Here is a 19,450-nt window from a genome sequence, read left to right as displayed (position 1 = left end):
CTCCTAATAACATGTCCAAAGTACTTGAGACAAAGTCTCACCATCCTCACTTCTAAGGAGCATTCCAGCTGTACTTCTTCCAAGACAGATTTGTTTGTTCTTCTGGCAATCTGTCGTATATTCAATATTCTTCGTCAGTACCGTAATTCAGATGCATCAGTTCTTCAGTCTTCCTTATTCACTGTCGAGCTTTCACATGCATATGAAGTGAATGAGAATACTTGGGTCAGGTGCACTTAGTCCTCAAAGTACTGTCTTTGCTTTTTAACACTCTAAAGAGGTCTTTTGCAGCAGATTAGCCCAATGCCGCAGTGCTTGTGTTGAAATAACTCTTTTTTTACTTAATAATGGCCCCAAAGTGCAAGAGTAGTGATGCTGGCAATTCGGATATGCCAAAGAGAAGCTGTGAAGTGCTTCTGTTAGTTATTGTTGTTTATCTTTTACTGTGCCTAATTTATAAATTAAACTTTATCATAGACATGTATGTATAGGAAAAAACACGGTATATTTAAGATTCAGTGCTGTCTGCAGTTTCAGGCATCCACTGGGGGTCTTGGAACATATCCCCCCCAGATAAGGGGGGGCTACTGTACATTGTGTGGTTTCTTGATTGCTGCTTCCATGAATGTTGTTTGTGGATCCAAGTAAAATGAAATCCTTAACAACTTCAATCTTTTCTCCATTTATCATGATGTTGCCTATTGGTCCAGTTGTGAGGATTTTTGTTTTCTTTATGTTGAGGTGTAATCCATGCTGAAGGCTGTATTCTTGAGCTTCATCAGTCAATGCTTCAAGTCCTCTTCACTTTCAGCAAGCAAGGTTGTGTCATCTGCATATCTTGGATGGTTAATGAGTCTTCCTTCAATCCTGATGCCACGTTCTACTTCATGTAGTCGAGGTTCTCAGATTGAATAAGTATATTTGCAGTTTTAGGAAATAAATCATGGACTTGTTAAACATTGCTTGTTAAGTGTCTGTTACACGTAAGGCATCTACTGGGCACTTAGAAGATCTTAATAAATATACCTAAGTCCTCATTACCTTTGAGCAATAGCCATTTATATACACAGGAAGGATATGCTGTATTTCCACTGCATTAACTGGAAGTATGATATTTAAAATTACATTCTCAAAGAAAAACATCACGATGTTAATATATAGTTTGACATTAATTTTTTCTGATATGGAATATGGGTAGCAGGTAGCTTTATTCTGTGGTTGGTATTGTTGTTTTGGCCCAAGCATCTCTGACTCATTTTGATCATTTATTTTGTTTTCATTTTATGCTTCAGTCCTCAATTAAATATGTAAGACACATTAAATACTGTAATATGTCATTCCACTTTGTATTCAGACTAAATATTGAGAGAGTGATATGGGCTTGCCTCTAACTGGATTCAAATGCCTGGGAATGAATTTGTACCTTCCTTTTCATTCAATCTATTATATAGAGAGCTAACCTTCATTTGTCTTATCAGTAAAATGGAGATAGTAATATACTTCAGAGGGGACAATGGTGATTCAGTGGTAGAATTCTCACTTTTCATGTAGGAGACCCAGGTTTGATCCCATCACATCTCATGTACAGCCACTACCTATCTGTAGTGGAGTCTTGTATATTGCTGTGATGTGGAAGAGGTTTCCGGGGAGCTTCCAGACTGAAACAAACTAGGAAGAAAGGCCTGGAGATCTACTTCTATAAATCCCCCAATAAATCCCTATGGATCACAACAGTCTGATCTGTAACTGATCATGGAGATGGTGCAGGACTGGGCAACATTTTGTTCCATTGTACATGGGCTCACCATGAGTTGGGGGTCAACTCTACAGCAGCTAACAACAATAATATACCTTCAAGGTTTTTATTAGGGTTAAGTAAAGTTAGAACACTAGAAAGCATATAGTAAGCCTTAAGTAAATACAGATACTGTTATTGTCATTATCCTTTTTTCCTTACCCTCATCCTCTTTCTCTCCCTTCACCTTTTTCTTCTCTTTTCCTCCTTTTTGGCTATAGTAGTTAGTGCTGCAGGACAGGGCCATGAGAGGGGACAGGAGTTCCCCCAGATGAGATCAAGTTCTTATAATAGTAATTTTGTTTATCAACATGTATTAACTGAGTACTCTGAATATTTGGACTCTCTTTTGGGAAAAACTTTTAAAAATTACATTGAGATTTTAAAACAAGTTTCAATATTTTTTGAACTTCAAATAAATCCTATATTTATATCTTCTCTTCAGAGCTTGAATTGGATTGGTCTGTATGCATTCTCTATTAGAATATAGACTTTTAAAAACATGGATAACTGTTATTTAGGCTTCATTACAATTTCTTGGGCAAATTTTGGGAATTTTATTCCAATAAAAATGTACTTTTAAAAGTCATTACATGAAATGAACACATTAATATATTTATGTGCTTTAATACAACATAAATGATATTAAATGTTAATGAAAATAAAAGATCTTTAAGATTTTTAGGTCTGAAGTGTAAGTACCAACGTGAAAATGTGAAGATAATCCCAGACATCTGTTTTGAATTGTTTTACTACATGAAAAAGAAGTTTAATGATTGTTAAAACCTTTTATTCCTTAAGTAGGATATAGGATAATCCCATCTCTATTTTAAAAGAATGTGGAGTATGACCTTAATTTTTTCTTGGCTTCTTTTTCTCCCCCCATCCCCTCCTTCCCTCCCCTCCCCTTTTCTCTTCTTCTTGTCCTCCTCCTCCTCCTCCTTTTCTCCTTCCCTCTCCACCCCTTACCTTGAACCCAGTTGTGGAGGGTTAGGTTAATTATATTCCTTGGTTCATCGCCATTCATGAGGATGATTCTTGCAAGATTTCTCTCTTTTATTTACCTATTTATTTCTTTTTATCTCCATTTTCAACTTTGTTTTCTCTTCACACCATAATCATCTGCTGTAATGTACTTGATTTGTATCTTTAAATGTATAATATACCCTTGTAAAATATTATTTTTGGGGGTGTGAAGTAATTTTTCTATTTATAGCTGGGATCGTGACACAAAATGCGTTCTGGTTTTTGATCTTTTAATAGGCTTTTAAGATCTATTCATGTTCCTATGTTTGCATGGAATTTATTGCTCCAAACTGCTGCATAGCAATTCCTGAAGTGTATGTTCTGCATCATACTCCTGTGGTGGACAAGTAGATTACTTCCCACTCTCAGCCAACACCAAGAGGCCTGCATGAACCCTGACAGATGTTCCTCTGTAGTCTTAGGTGAGAGTTTCTTTGGGATATGTACCCAGGTGTGAGATTGTTGGTTAGGGCTCATCCTTAGGCTGACCTTTGACTTATTTGTTGATTTGTCTGAGTACTGTCAAATGGTATAACATAATGGCTGCTGCAGGCTACACTGCCACCAACAGTGCACAAGAGTTCTTTCCCCACATTTCCAACAGAACTGAGCTGTATCCATTTTAAGATTTTTGCCAGTGTGAGTGTAAAAGAGATCTCATTGTTGTAATTTGCATTTCCCTGTGTTACTAAAGAATCTGTATATTAGTTAAAACATTGATATTTATTTTGATTTCCCTTTTTATAAAATCTGGTTCCTGTTCTTTGCCACCCCCTCTTTTTTTATTCTGTTGGAACACTATCTTTTTCTTGTTGCTTGTAGGAATTCCTTTTATATTTTCTACAGTCTCTTTCTGTTTTAGATGTTGAAATATCTTTTCTCAATATATCATGTGTTGTATATACTTAATTTTGTTCATAGTGTTCTTCAATAAATAGAATCCCTTCATTTTAGGTACGCGAATCCATCAAATGTTTACTTTTTGAGATATATTTGGGGGTCTTACTAAGAAGTCCTTGTATATTCCACAGAGGTACCCTCCTATGTATTCTGCTAGCTTTTATAGTTTTTAACTTTCACATTTAACTTTTTAAACTGTCTGGAGTTTACCTTTGTATATGGTGAATGTTACAAAGAATCCAGTTTCTTTTCTCTTATATACGATGGTTAGAATAAGTTTTTTGAGTTCCTCAATAAATGATGCTAACATATTAAATGGAATTACATAGAATTTATAGATTAATTTTTGAAGAATTGACATCTTTATACTGTTAAATTGCCCCATGCATAAACCTCAGAATATTCCTCCATTTCTTGAGAATCAGGTTTTAGTTTGGATATTTTGAAGAGGTCAGACCAGCTAAATTTTAAAATTGAAATGATAAAAAATATCCAGTTGACTTGGTTGATGTGATCAAGTTTATCAAGTAATAGACCAAAAAAAAAAAAAAAACAGAGGTCAGCTACACTGATTAATTTCATGGGTTAATGATTATATAGCAATAAATCATTATCACATCAGTCCATTTAAGATATACTTTTTATGCTTAAATTTAACATATGTTCTTTATAATGTATCTGCATTGGCTGGATTTTAAATATTTTCTCAATTCCACTGTGATATTTTTGTTCACTTTTCATTTTAGCATTGCAATATAATTAATGAGGAGCTTCTATGAAAAGAATTACTGTTCAGTAGACTATAGGTAGGATTTTAATTTTAGGTTATAGTGTACAATATAGCTTTATATTTTTATAAGTTACCATTATGTTAGCATTTAGTTTTGATTATACTGATGCAAAAATCAATCACATTTAGATTTGAAATTATGGAAAATGTGACAGAAATTTTAACACCAAAAAAGTGTGACATTTTTAATTTTAGTTTTGGCAGCTCTTACTTTAAAAACCTAAAATCTATTTTGATAAACTCATGTATAAATGCTTTTGATAAGCATTGAGGAACAAATATCTAAAGAAAAAGGGATTTTGAAGGGAAATTGTTTTTATATCTAAGTACGATGAAATCCTCTATGTTAATGTCCTTAAGCCCAAGATCACCAGGAACACACCTTTAGTAAGAATTTGGGTTAATACTCACTGTAGCGAGGGAGAACACTACACCAAGGGAGCCCCAGGGTATCTCCTTACATGTATCCTGTTACAGAATTTGGACTTTGGTTGAGTGATTTGAGGAAGGATCTAAGGAAGCAGGGGTTTGTTTTAGATTTAGCAAGAGAGGAGGCTGTTTGGTATTTTGTGGATTGTACAGGACCTTGTTTTTGTCTGTGTTTAGATAAAATTATGAGGTAGATTTGCTTTGTCTCATTTATTCATGGTCTCATAGTAATCTTCTCTGAAGCTGGTGCTTGTAAGGTTGTTTACATACAGCAGGAGGACAAAATGGCCTGACTATAAGTGTCAGATCAGCAGATCAGTTCCAGACATCAAGGCTGCTCACCACCCCACCTCCCACCCTCTTCCTCATTCACAATCAATTAAAATGTTTTAAAAAATATATGCTTAAGCTGGGAATTCTTTTTTCCTCCCTGGCATACAGAGTGGTGACTGAGTTATCAAGATGCAGTAGCTTTTCATTCGGACTAAGAATCAAGAAACTTGGTTTTACATCATGGCTTTGCCACAGTTAACCTTGCCCTTCATTTTTTGATTTCTAAGTTGTTTTCTCTCTTTGAAATAACCATCTCCTCTGCTGCCCATTCTGGTGAAAGCCATCCTAATTCTGCTGTCTAGATTACTGTAGTTACTTCCTGACTAGCCTTACTCTTGCTCGTTTTGTTCCCTTGCAGCAAGTCTCCCTTTGAGAGAGGAGACAGAATGATCATTTTAAAAATGCAAATCATATTACAAAATTTGTTCACTGAAAATCCTCCCCCATTAGCTGTAAATAAACTTCCACCCAGACTTCTTAATGTGGCCCACCAGACCCTACATGATTGGATCCTTGACCATCTCTGTGACATCATTTTTGCCTACCCATCATTTCCAGCCACTCACTTGAATGACTTTCTTGTTCCTCAAAAATTCCAAGGTTCTTGACTTTAGATTCTTTGTTCTATTTTCCTTACTTGGAATCACCATTCTTTGCAAGGCTGACTTGTTATCCTTTCGATATCAAATATCACCCATTTCCTTATCTCTAATATATTCCTATCTAAAATAGCCTCATATATTCTATCTCTATTTAATATGTAGCACGTATTATATTTTAAGTGAATTCGTATATTTTATTAGGTAGATCCAACCTTCCTTACCCCACCTCCAACAGAAGTTCCATGTGAGTGGGACCTTGATTATTTTGGTGTACCGAGTGCCCTGCAACCTGTTGCCATTGACATGATTCTGACTCATAGTGACCCAAGAGGACAGAGTAAAACTGCCCCATAGGGTTTCCAAGGAGCAACTGGTAGATTTGAACTGCTGACCTTTCAGTTAGCAGCCGAATTCTTAACCACTACGCCACCAGGGCTCTAGCGCCTAATAAAATTCTTGGCACAAAATAGGTTCTTAACAAATAACTTTAATGAATGGATACGTTTATGAATCAATAAATGAACAACCAACAAATAAGTGAACGTAAATATTCTAGACATAGCTAAACGTCTATTGATGAGTGACAAGAGAAACACCTGTTAGTTCATTATTTAATTGGAAAATAAGAACTTGAAAAAAAAGTGAATTTGTTTCTTTGGAAATATGCCTTAAAATATACAAAGTATCTTCTTACTATATACAATGTTTTCTTCAACATCAGTGTTCTAAGAGTATGGTTTGGATGGTAATAGCACCACAATGAAGTTTTCCTGATGCTTAGTAGTAATTTGGATGCATTTCTCTAGAATGATTCCAGGACATATGTATTTTCATTTACTAATGCTACAATCAAAATAGAACGTTGGAGGGCTGGGGTAGGGGGAAAAGTAGCCTGGGTATTGTTAAGTGTCAGTAGAGCCATATTTTATTAATTTTGGGGAGGTGTTAGACATAAAATAAAACCAAATCCGTTGCCATCGAATCAATTCCAGCTCATAGAGACCCTGTAGGACAGAGTAGAACTGCCTCACAGAGTTTCAAAGGAGCAGCTGGTGGATTGTAACTGCTGACCTTTTGATTAGCAGCCATAGCTCTTAACCACTGTGCCACCAGGGCTTCAGATATAAAATACATGTGATGTTATACCTATTAAGTTTGAAGATAATTCTAATTTATTATACTATTTATTTACTATTTCCTTTGTGTATTTCCCGTTGTCAATTTTAGTGGTTGAATTTGACAATATTTTACGTAACTATTTTATCTTTCAATTTAAGTGTTCAGATCCATAATGCCAAGGTCTAATTCATAGTATGTGAATATTGATTTGAAGCGAAAGATGAAATGTGGTATGAAACTGCAGAGTGGAAGGTGGAAAAAGCTTGGAAGCAACCAGCTTTGGATTGGAATTCTCTAACACTTCAGCATTACTTTGGCAAATTCTGTATTGCCTCTTAGTCTGTTTCCTTATCCACAGAACAGGCGTAACATTCATGTACAGAACTGTGGTAAGAGCTCAGTGAATTAATAGATGTCAAGTGTGTGGCCTGGTATGTGGCACTTTGGGTGCTGGATAATCCTGTTCACTGGAAAGTCAATTCACAGACTCCTTTGCCTTCTGTCAGAGGCAAAAGGAGGTAACTGAATTTCCAAATATAAAAAATTATTATTTTCTCGGGTAATAAGAGGGCATAAAGTACATTGTATTTAATATTATTTCTATAAACAATGCTAAACTATCGTCAGTTGCAAACAGCATCAATTATCGTAAAATTCATTAATTTGTTGAGTGTTTACTGTGCACCAGTACTGTCCTGAGCACCTTATATATATTAGCTTGTTTAATCCTCATGAAACCCAGGAGATACTAATTATTTGTTCCATTTCACAGATGAGTAAAACTGCGGCACAAGGCAAATGGAGAACTGACAGTCTGTACTTTTTTATATATTAAATATTAATACCTCCAAGCTCCTCTCATTCTTCAGATATAGTCACTAATCACCCACATAAATGTATCATGACACATGTATGACAATTGCTTTCTTATCTCCATCTTCCAGCGAGGAGGGACTCTGGTTGCCAAACTCAACACCCCATCTCCTTGTAAGAAGAAAAAAAGATAAGGAAGCAGCCATGTTTGAGGGATAGTTCTTTCTGAGAGCCATGTTATGTGGACAGCTGTTTTTGATGTGCCTTTTGTTCTTTTTAATGTCAAGAGATCACGATTATTTGGGGGGAAGGAATAAAGGACCTACAGAAGATATGTATTTTTCAACATGACTATGTGTGGAGATACCAATTTCCCTAAAAATGAATTAATTTAATGGGAAGAGTATAAAAGAACATTATATCTGAGCAAATGATATATACTGAATTGTTTTAAGAAGCATAATGTTTTACTGATATGTTCTGATGACTCTTAAGCCTCTTTATAGCTTTGATCTTGTTTAGTTATCTTACTTTTAATCCTCAGTTCTTCTGTGTCATTTATCAGTTTTTTTTTTTTCATACTTAAATGAAATCTTTGTTTATTTTAAGATGATTCCTTGCAGTTTCTGGTACAGTAAGTATACATTAATTTCAGGCCATGAAGACCCCTACTAAAATTTGAAAGTGTATGATGTTTTTGTAGGTGATCTTAAGATAACATTATTCTTGGCCTTATGATGAACTGTATATGTATACCAGCTTTGAGACATAGTAATTACTTGAAATAATATTTAGACTTTGATTGTATTTAATCTCCTGGTTTGATGAAATGCTAGAGTATACGAGAAATAAATTTTCCTTCTTAAAAATGTTTTATGAAGGTTTTCTCTCCCTGTGGTACTTCCTGATGGCCTGATATTATGTCACATTTAATTGGATTGAGGCTCAGTCTGAATACTTCTTTCTCTTCTTGGCAGCATGGGGTAACCTCGGAAATGTTCTGAAGAGTCAGAGCAAAATTTCTGAAGCCGAAAGCGCCTATAGAAATGCTTTGTACTACCGCAGCAACATGGCTGACATGCTTTATAATTTGTGAGTACGCATTGCTTTCTAGTTGGGTTCATCTTTGAAACCTGCATTGAGAGGGACTATTGATTTAACTGCTGGAAATGGAGATGATGATGGCTGTTTTTCTGCAATAGTTTTTGTCATTAATCATGCCTCTGAGACTACTGGGTGGATGGTATTTGTGATTTCTTTGTTTTGGGCCACGTCACTGATATTCATGTGTATTGAAGTATCATGGCTGACTTTTTTGGTTTTTTGAAGCACGCCTTGGTGGCATAGTGGTTAAGAGCTACAGCTGCTAACCAAAAGGTTGGTAGTTCAAATCCACCAGCCATTCCTGGGAAACCCTATGGGCAGTTATGCTCTGTCCTAAAGATTTGCTATGAGTTGAAATCAACCTGATGGCAATGGGTTTGGGTTATATCTTATCATATAGGAGCCCTGGTGGTACAGTGGTTAAGCACTTGGCTGCTAACTGAAAGGTGGGCAGTTCGAACCCACTAGCCACTCTGTGGGAGAAAGACGTGACAGTCTGCTTCCGTAAAGATAAACCCTTTGGGGCAGGTCTGCTGCGTCCTCTAGGGTCGCTGTGAGTCAGAATTGATTTGACCACAGTGGATTTGTTTGTTTGTTTGAATAGCATATAGCATAAAAATTAGTTTAAATTCTTTTATTATTTTAAGTTTATTTCATTAATATTTAGATAGGTTCATAAAATAAGCCTACTATATATGATGCTTTATACACTTGATGCCTTGATTATTAATAATGTTAGAATTTTTGTCCTCTATTAAAATTGATTGTATCAAAGTATATATAGATATGTACTGAACATGGAGAGTTGGAGAGTAAGATCATGGTTCTTCTTTTTTTTCCTACTAAAAGGTACTGATGTTTATAAGCAAAGTTGGGATAATTGATAATATTTATGCATGTTTGGTTCAGAAATTCCCTGTGGGAAAAATTGGTCCTGTCGTTGAATGGAAATCCCTAGGGGGTAACAATGAGATGTGAATGGACAAATGTAAATTAAACTGAAATCCCTTCCTTGTCTGTTATGTTTATGAAAATATTTTGTTTGTAAGAAATGGAAACCTAGTCCAAATTTGATTCAGCACAAAAGAGAATTGGTTGACTCCCATAACTGAAAATTCCTGGGGTTGACTACCTGCAGGCACAGTTAGATCCAGGAGCTAGATTAAGTTCCAGGAATCTGTCTCCATCTTGTGGCTCTGCTTTCCTCTGGGTTCTCTTCATTCTCTATGGGACTCTATAGTTGACATGGGGAAGAGGGTCCCTGGCACTATTATGCATACAAAAGCCTGACTCTTCTCATTCTCCAAAGGTAAGAGAACTTTTTTGTCTTGGTGTCTGTATTAATCCTAGAAAAGGTCTCTTGAGTGACCCTCCTGGGGTGATGGCTCTGTCTTGGGTGAAACACTGAGCAGTGTCACAGGGGCCATGAGGCACCTCTGTTGGTAACACCTCCAGAGTTGGAATGGAACGAAGAGGATGTTCCCTAAAAGGAAGGATCAGTCCCAGGCAAAATAAGATGTCTACTGCTTGTGTTTAATGAATGCTGTGTAACAATGACAGTATCAAAATAATTTGCAAACTTTAATGGTTGTTGTTGTTAGTTGTTCACAAGTCAGTTCTGACTCATGGCGACCCCATGTGTGCAGACTAGAACTGCTCCATAGGGTTTTCAAGGTTGTGACCTTTTGGAAGCAGATCACCAGGCCTGTCTTCTGAGGCACCTCTGGATGGATTTAAAGTGCCAACCTTTCTGCTAGTAGTTGAGTGCTTAACTGTGCCACCCTAGGGCACCCTTTAATTGTCATATCTGAATTTTTCTTTTGATGAAGTATAAAGCACAGATATAAAAGAATTAAAAATGAAAAATGTAAACAGGAAAAAAATACCAATATTTAAGGGACTTTTCCTGAGCAGACAGGAAGAGCTCAGTTTAATTTCTTATTTGTATATTTACCTTTTCTTTAACCTCCTAGATTTTAACACAATACCAGAATCTCAACCTAGTGGCTAATGGGCGAAATTACATCAGCAGATGTATTCTGCACTGACTTTTTTTAAAATCTGAAATGTTTTCAGATGATCTCCTCAGTTTGCACATTCCCTGCTACCCACTCTCTGCTGTATTCCATACTTCATCATGTATATTACCATCCTCTTCACTGAAGTAATTTGAGTTTGCAACTTTTTATTTACTTGAATGTATCTAAAATACTACTGCAGATGCTGTCTTCCCTATGTCCTCTTCATCTAAGTACATATGATGTTACTGTATTAGTAATAGCATTTTTATTTCATGAAAAAGAACCTTACCAGTTTAATAATCGATTTATCCATATGTTCTTTCTTATTTTTTTTTGCATCTGAAAGTGATGTTGTCAAAGGAGCCTCATGTTTTGCAATATACAAAGTCAGTTTTCTTTTGGTGCACATTCTCCATAAGTTTTGGGGGGAGGAAGTAAGCTGAACAACCAACACATTGATGGAATTTATTTTACTCTGTTATCCACAGACACTGGTTAAAAAGTTACCTACTTCTTGGGCAGAGCCTGAAAAAAAAAAAGAAAACATGCTTTCTCAGGCTTATTCTCTGCTGAGAGGAGAAATTTATTCAATTAGGCAAATCCACTTTAGATGTAATTTAAAAGCTATGTCTTACATCTTTATCTGTGGATTCATATATAAACGATGAAAACATATGGATAGATCGTCCCTAACCCTAATGGAAAAGCCTTGCTGGAGAAGTGTGTATTAACATGATCTTTTTTTTTTTTTTTAATGTGGAAATGGGATATGCCATAAATGCAATAAGTGGTCCCCCAATTTTTTTTATTAATGCAACACAATTTTTTTTTTAAATTTTTAAATATAAACCACATGTAACTGTTAGTTTAAGTTAGAAGGCTTAAATTCCACAAAAAATGTCAAAGAGCAAGCCTTTTTTTTTTTTTTTTTTTAATCTGTTACATAGGTAGAAAAAAGCCAAGTTTTCATCTGGCCTGTTTAAAGACAATTCGGCAAATAAAATTTTTTCCTTTTGGGTTGTATATGCTATTGTCATTATAGCTTTTCATGTGATGCACAGACATTGTTCCTTGTTCTATGTCAACTCCTGAAGGAAAAGGAATTTCATTTGCTCACTCATTTTTACCAGTAAATTTAACCTGATGACGTTCTTTTTTGCTCTGTGGCAATAGCAGGCATTGATCACATTTCATATCATCAGTGATAGTTGTGTCTCTCACAGATGTTTAATGACCTGCAGTTTAACCACAAATGAAAGTAACTTCATTCAGAGCAGTAGCTGTCAGGGGCATTTTCATAAGCTTTATTACTTACATTGTAATTGGAACAGAGAAGAAAAGATAAAATTCCGTTCCACCCGAAAAGGTCCTTTGTCCCTGGGTAAGTTGACACAGAAACTTCTATGCCTGCGTAGTCCCTTGATATGCTGTAGGTAAAGGGAGCAAAAGGACAAAGGGACTAGAGACTTATATAGAGGGGTCTATGTGCATAGGAGAAGGAGCTCTGGTGGTACAATGGTTAAGTGCTCGGCTATTAACCCAAAGGTCCGCGGTGTGAACCCACCATTTGCTCTCCAGGAGAAAGATTGTGGTAGTCTGCTTCTGAAAAGATTTACAACCTTGGAAACTCTATGGGACAGTTCTGCTGTGTCCTACAGGGTTGTTAGGAGTCAGAACTGACTTGTGGACAATGGGTATGTGCATAGGGAAAGGGGAAGGGGAGGAAGAAAGAGGCTCCTTGACAAACTCTGTGCTTAGGGTGCCTGACGTTCTTGTGGTCAGCTTTGGTGGCTTCAAAGGAAGAACATTACTTCCCTCTCTGGGATCTAAAATCAGCTCTTGCCAGCATGCAATTATGTAGTTAATCATTGACCTTTAGTTAATCATTTAGTTTACAGCTAAAGCACTAGGGGAGGAAGTCTGCTTCCCTAGGGTACATTCTTTCACTGTGGTTTCAGTGTAAAGGTCATGCAGGCAATGGGGGGGGGGTCATGCAAGGAAAGAGGGCAGAAAACTGCTTTGATGCCTTCTGTGACCAAAGCCTGAAACTAACAAACCTATTTATATTAGTTGTCATGAAATACCTATTTTTGTTAATGAATTTTAGAAACTTTTGCAAATCATAGCTTTGATTAGGTCCTCTACTTAACTTTTAATGAGTAACCTAGACTTTTAGAACACATTCCATGTTCATAACTCTGCTAGATGGTAGCAAGTAACTTTGTAAATTATTGAAAAAAATTCTGTTTATCATATTATTAGAAATTTTTGTTGGGAAAATAATCTAGAAACATACACTATTGTGTAACTTCAAAACAGCGATTACTAAAGTGAGGAGGTACACCACCACTTACTGGACATAGGATGATTTTAGGACAGTAGAGATAAACTTTAATTAATCACTACTTTTGTTTTTATGTTTATATTTAAAACATATGATCAGCACATCTGTCTTAGTTATCTAGTGTTGCTATAACAGAAATACCACAAGTGGGTAGTTTTAACAAACAGAAATTTATTTTCTCAGAGTTGAGAAGGCTGGAAGTCTGAACTGAAGGCACCAGCTCCAGGGGAAGGCTTTCTCTCTGTTGGCTCTGGAGGAAGGTCCTTGTTTCTTTTCAACTCTGTTCCTTGGCTTCTTGGTGATCTTCACGTGGCATGGAATCTATCTTCCCCCATCTCAGCTTGCTTCTCTGTACGGAATCTGCTTGGTTTATATCTCAAAAGAGATTGATTTAAGACACGCTCTACACTAACACTGCCCTATTAACATAACAAAGAAAGTCCATTCTCAAATGGGATTATAACCACAGGTATGGTGGTTAGGATTTATAATATGTATATTTGGGGGATGTAATTCAATGCATAACAACATATAACCTATATTTACCTGAGTATTGTTTCAGGTAACAAAAAAAAGAATGATTCCGGAAAAATATTAAATAAACAATAATACAAGTAATATGTGGATACGACTGAAATTTAGAGAACACTGCCTTAAAAGATTTTAAGACTTTGGGAACATTTTTCTGTAGGATCCATATCAAGTTATAATAGAGAGGTGTATACAAAGGATTGTATTTTTTATAAAATTATGAAATTATTTCTCTCTTTTTTTTAGTTGCAATTGCTTAAATTATTTTTATGTGCTAAACACTCTTCTTAGTTTTTTCAATATGTTATCGCACTTTATCTTCAAATTAAGTCTACAAAATGATGAAAATGAGACTCAGAGGTATTATGTCCAAGGTCACACAAATAGTAAGTAGAGGAGCCAAGATTTGAAGTTAAAATGTTCTGACTCTGTATCCATGCAACAATAGTATTTCTGCTTAAGCTGGCAGAAATAAAACAGCAATGAAGAAAACTAAGTAAATATCTTTCAAATTCAGAAAAAATAGCCTTTACATGTAGAAGTAAAATATTTGGAATTAAATCTAATGTAGACTATAAATTAAGTGGGTTTTTTGTTTGTTTGCTTTCTTATGACGGTGATTCAGTTTATTGACTCATGCTGTAGAACTTTGTTAGAAAGATCATCAGTGGGTATGTACAACTGAACTAAGAGTTGGTTTCAAGAAGAAAGTGCTACAGAACGTGTTTTTAATTGTCTCACTATGTTAGTTATAATATCTTTTTGATATCACTTCAGTATAAGCTTATACATAATAGTCGTATAACAGGAAATTTAAAAGTCTTAAGTTTACTTTTAACAGCAATAAATGTGGTGCACTTAATGAACAATATTCAGTTCCTATTACCAAATTTACTAAAATCCGATACTTCACGCAAGTAAATTGTTTTTAAGACAGGAAATAACAGGTTAGCATTATGATGTAGGTTTTTCTTTTCAAGTTTAACAATATTTTAGGGACAAAGCCGATGAACCATCACTCAGTTAGTCACACTGTCAGATTTTATAAATACATAGTCTGAAATATAATTGATTTCTGGGCTAAAATATGCTTAGTTGATGTCATTTCATTGTTGTTATCAATTTGTCTCAGTCAGTATGTTCCAAATGATATTTAACAGGTAATTCGATAGAAAATAGACTGTTTCATTAGGCACTAGATTTCAGAATGTAGATAATAAATTTAAAGTGTATAATAAATTCTTGATTTTTTTATATAACAGAGGGAATCATTCTGTGGATTATAGAGACTTTGTCACTGTAAACTAGTTGTTATTTTTATTACATGTGTAAGAATACAGGTAAGCATCCAAACTAAGAAGTGAGAAAAAGAACAATAAAATGAACCAATAAACCTAAGGAAAGTAAAAAGAAAATATTAATAAATTAAAATATAGAAAAACAATGGGTAGTGATGAATTAATCTAAGAGCTTGTTCTTTAAAAGATCTACAAATAAGCTTAATTCTGGCAAAGATAAGCCCAGGACTAAATAGGAAATCCCAAATATTTGTATATTTGTGTTCTCATTAACAATGAGAAGGGGGTTACAGCTAGAAATATGAAAGGTTAAAATAACAAAACATTATTAGTAATATATGAAAAATCTTAGTAATATGGTTCTAGAAAAATATAAATTATCAACAGTGACCCAAGAAGAGACAGGCAATCCATATCAAAAACTTTGAAAAATTAAAAAATGATATTAAAGAATTTTCTCTAAAAGGAACCAAATTAAAGGCATTTTACATGTGAGTTTTATTAAATTTTCCATAAATTGTTAAGTCCTATACTAGTTAATGTAAACTTCTCATTTATTTTATGAAACTAGATATAGCCAAAAGCAACATCTGACTAAATTTAATACCAAAAACAAAAAGTAAGCAAACAAGAATAAAATAACTGACTCCACAACAGTCCAATTACACTTATGAATATAAATGTAGACATGCCTTAAAATTAATATATCAGATACAGCAACATAGAATAAAATACCATTATCTGGTGGAATTCAGTCCAATATTTATGTGGGATACTTGATATTACTGTTCAGTTACTACACTCTTTCATTTTAAAGAGTCAGAGGAGGAAGAAAATATGATCATCTCTAGAAATACCAAGAAAGCATGTGATAATCCACATCTGTCTCAGAGAACAAGACTAAGTAAACTAGGAATAGACAGAGACTTCTATAACATACTAAAGAATATCTGTCTAAAGTGTATAACAATATGATATCAATGTTGAATCGTGGTGATCATTTCTATTAGTACTCAGCTTCTTGAAGTAGTGGCAATTTCATATTCCTCATTGTAGTCTCCATACCTAGTAGAATTGCAGCTGTATTTTTTGGATTTATATAGATAAATTATGAAATCCACATCAGAGCATAGAAGATTCCTTTTTTCAATGTAAGTGATGAGATTAGCAGTGGATATTAGATGACCAGGGTCCTCCAATTATATAATTAATTATATTTTGATCTTTATCACTAAAAAAAAATCTAGATTTTAAAGAGCCTTCTTGAATCAGACTTCTACTGCTGTTGCATTTCCTTGCAATTTTATGTGCTTCAGTTTTAAACAGGCAGGAGAGTGGGGAGGTGAAAGATTCCTTTAAGAAGCTAAAATTTTGCGCAGAATTTCAGAGGGTTTGTATACCTCATGATGCCAAGAAGTCAGTCTTAGGGGGAGGTAAAATTAATTTAAGAGGGTACAATAATGAGAGAAAGGAGCACTGCAGAGTTGTCACTATGGATCCAGTCCTAATAAGGGTATGATAGATCCATTTGTACATTCAAGGTCAGATTTTGAGAACCCTTGAGAGAGGTTAGGAGGAGGTCAGAGATTACGGAATAGAAGTGGTAAGAGTACCTGACATGGCGCTGAGCCATTCTTTGAGCTCTGTTTAAAGGCAGGCATTGAGATCAGAAACATAGCTTGGCCCATGAGAACCCAGGACTGGCAGAAATGTTAGGGAAAGTAAACCTTAGCCAAATGGCTAGAGTTCAGGATAGGGTTTCTTGTCAAGTTCCATGGATATGTGTGAATGTGTGTGTGTGTGTTGAGGATGAGGGTGAGGTGTCCAAGGGATGACAGTTAAGTAGACTGGTCTTCTCAAATGGAGGATTCAAAAGAGACTATCAAACAGAGTGCCCTGAAAGTGCTTGGTATGGCTGAGAGATTTTCATGAAATTCCATTGGTTTGGGCTCACTAGGGCTTTGGATATAGCTGGCCCTTAACTGATTCCTGGAATGAAGTGAGGCAGCCTGTTGGTATGGTATCTACCCGATCATGTGGCAAGAGCAAGGAATGACACCTATTCTGTACTTTCCTTTTGTTTTAGTTGTTTTCACTAGACAATTAATGAGGAGTCCTGGTGGCATAGTAGTTAAGTGTTATGGTTACTAACCAAAAGGTTAGCAGTTTGAATCCACCAGCCGCTGCTTGGAAATCCTATGGGGGCAGTTCTTCTGTGTCCTGAAGGGTCACTATGAGTCAGAATTGACTCTTTGGCAACTTTTTTTTTTTTAAACAATTAATACACTAATACAATCTTGCTGTAAAGCATTCAAACGGTAGTGAAGAACATGGAGTAAGAAAGTCCCTCTTATTGCATTCTTCACATCTGTTTCCCTCTTGTGGTGTATATCCTTTCAGTTTTTTTTTTTTTTTGTAGTAAGCAATATGTATTTATATCTGTAGTTTTACATACATATTTTTTATTTCCTCATATATGCATCACCATTGATTTTTATTTTTTTTTATATGTGTGTAAATGTGTCGGTATATATAACCATTTCCCTTTTGATGAATATTTAATTGTTTATATTGGGGCTATTACATGAAATTTATTAATAAATGTCCAATGGGATAGGTTCAAAACTATGTTGCTTCATTCTTTATTTCCATGTTTCAAGCGGAGATGAGTAATTTTTCTTATGTTTATTGTCTCTGTAATTTTCCTCGGAATTATCTATTCATATTTCTTGCCTAGTTTTTTACTGGGTGAACGTTTTTTTAAATTGATTTTTACATTTTAAGTAAAATGTTCCCACACACATCTGTGTGTATACACATACATCTGTTTGGTAAATATTTTCTTCCACTGTTTGCTTATCTTTTTTACTTTCTGGCGATAACCTTTATTGCATGTAACTCTTAAATTTTTATATGGAAAAAATCTATAGGTCCTTTCATTTAAAGCCTCATGTTTTCAGTTTTTATGAATAAGATCATTCACAGCCTAAGATTAAAAAAAAAAATTCCATATTTTTTGAATTATTTTTTGCTTAGGTTCTTACTCCACACTGGTTTTATTATATTTCGTATTAAGTAAAGGTATAATTTTTCCCAAGTGAGAAGTAATACTTTCATATAATTTATTTAATGTCATTTGTCACCTAGAGTAAATCTCCATGTATACATAGATTTGTTGTTGTGGACACTATTTTTGTATATTGGTAAATATTTCTATTCTTAAACCAAGAGCAAAAAGTTTTACTTACTGTAATTTCTACTAAATTTTACATATTTAAAAGGCAGGTGTCCCATCCTTGTTACTTGTTTTCAAGCATTTCTTGATTACTCTTATGCATTTTATAGTTAGTGTGAACTTGATCATAGACTTGTGAAGTTGCATTGGAAGTTCACCCAGAGTTTTGTTTTTGTGGTGACTTTATATATTATAGTTTGAGAATGACACCATTACACTCTTGAATTTTCCTTTCTAGATACATGCATTTCTACATTTATTTAATTTTTTTATGTTTCCTTCATTAAATTTTATATTTTTGTTCACAAAGGTCTTAAATATTTGATTTATTATTATTTTTTTAAATAAATTTTTTGCTGCTGTGAATTACAACCTTTGCTTCTTTCTGCTTTTTTAGCTGGTTGTTTAGATTCTATTTTCATAAATATGCTGATTCCAAGTTTTTGTTGTGTTGTTGCTCACTCATATATCTGATTGTTAGTCTAAAGTTCTTTGTTGTAGTTTTCCCAAGGATGCCATATTCTTACTCACTGGTAGACCTCTGCACATACTGTTTATTCTACTTGCAACATTTTCCTCCTTCACATCCCCTCTGACCCTTTCACACCCTACTCCCCACCCTTTTGCCTGGCTAATACCTATATATCTTATATCTCAGCTTAAGTGACACTTCCTGGGAAAGATTTCTTGATACGTTTCCCCACTTTCATAGTTAGAAGATAGGAACCCCTCCCAAATACTACAAAAGCAATAATACTTGGCTCTTTTTAGTCTGGATCGTATTTACATTTGTGATAACTTACTCCTGTTAATCATAATGCATCTTTTTAAGGGCAAAATGTGCTTTCATACCATTCTTTCCCCCACTGCTGACCACAACACCGGGCACATGGGCTTTAAACTATGTACATGCTGATTAATAAATGAATGAATAAGTAGAATTAGCATTTGCTTCACTGCAGACAATGCCAGAATCCCCCACTGCTGAGCACAACACCAGACACATGGGCTTTAAACTATGTATATGCTGATTAATAAATTAATGAATAAGTAGAATTAGCATTTGCTTCACTGCAGACAATGCCAGAATCTAAGTTCAAGTTTGTTGGA

General features: G+C 34.9%; 1 protein-coding gene across 1 annotated transcript in view; it reads left to right on the top strand.

Annotated features, from left to right (window-relative positions):
- TMTC2 (transmembrane O-mannosyltransferase targeting cadherins 2) overlaps positions 1-19,450 on the top strand; it is a 514,074-nt gene that overhangs the window by 269,397 nt on the left and 225,227 nt on the right. Inside the window, exon 4 of the mRNA XM_004390257.2 lies at positions 8,785-8,899. Within this exon, the coding sequence (XP_004390314.1) occupies positions 8,785-8,899 (115 nt within the window). The remainder of the gene's footprint in view (positions 1-8,784; positions 8,900-19,450) is intronic.

This window comes from Trichechus manatus, unplaced genomic scaffold, assembly GCF_000243295.1.
Source record: "Trichechus manatus latirostris isolate Lorelei unplaced genomic scaffold, TriManLat1.0 scaffold00293, whole genome shotgun sequence".
NCBI classification, from domain to species: domain Eukaryota; kingdom Metazoa; phylum Chordata; class Mammalia; order Sirenia; family Trichechidae; genus Trichechus; species Trichechus manatus.
Note: the sequence above shows the minus strand (reverse complement) of the source record. Positions and strands in the feature narration are given on the sequence as shown.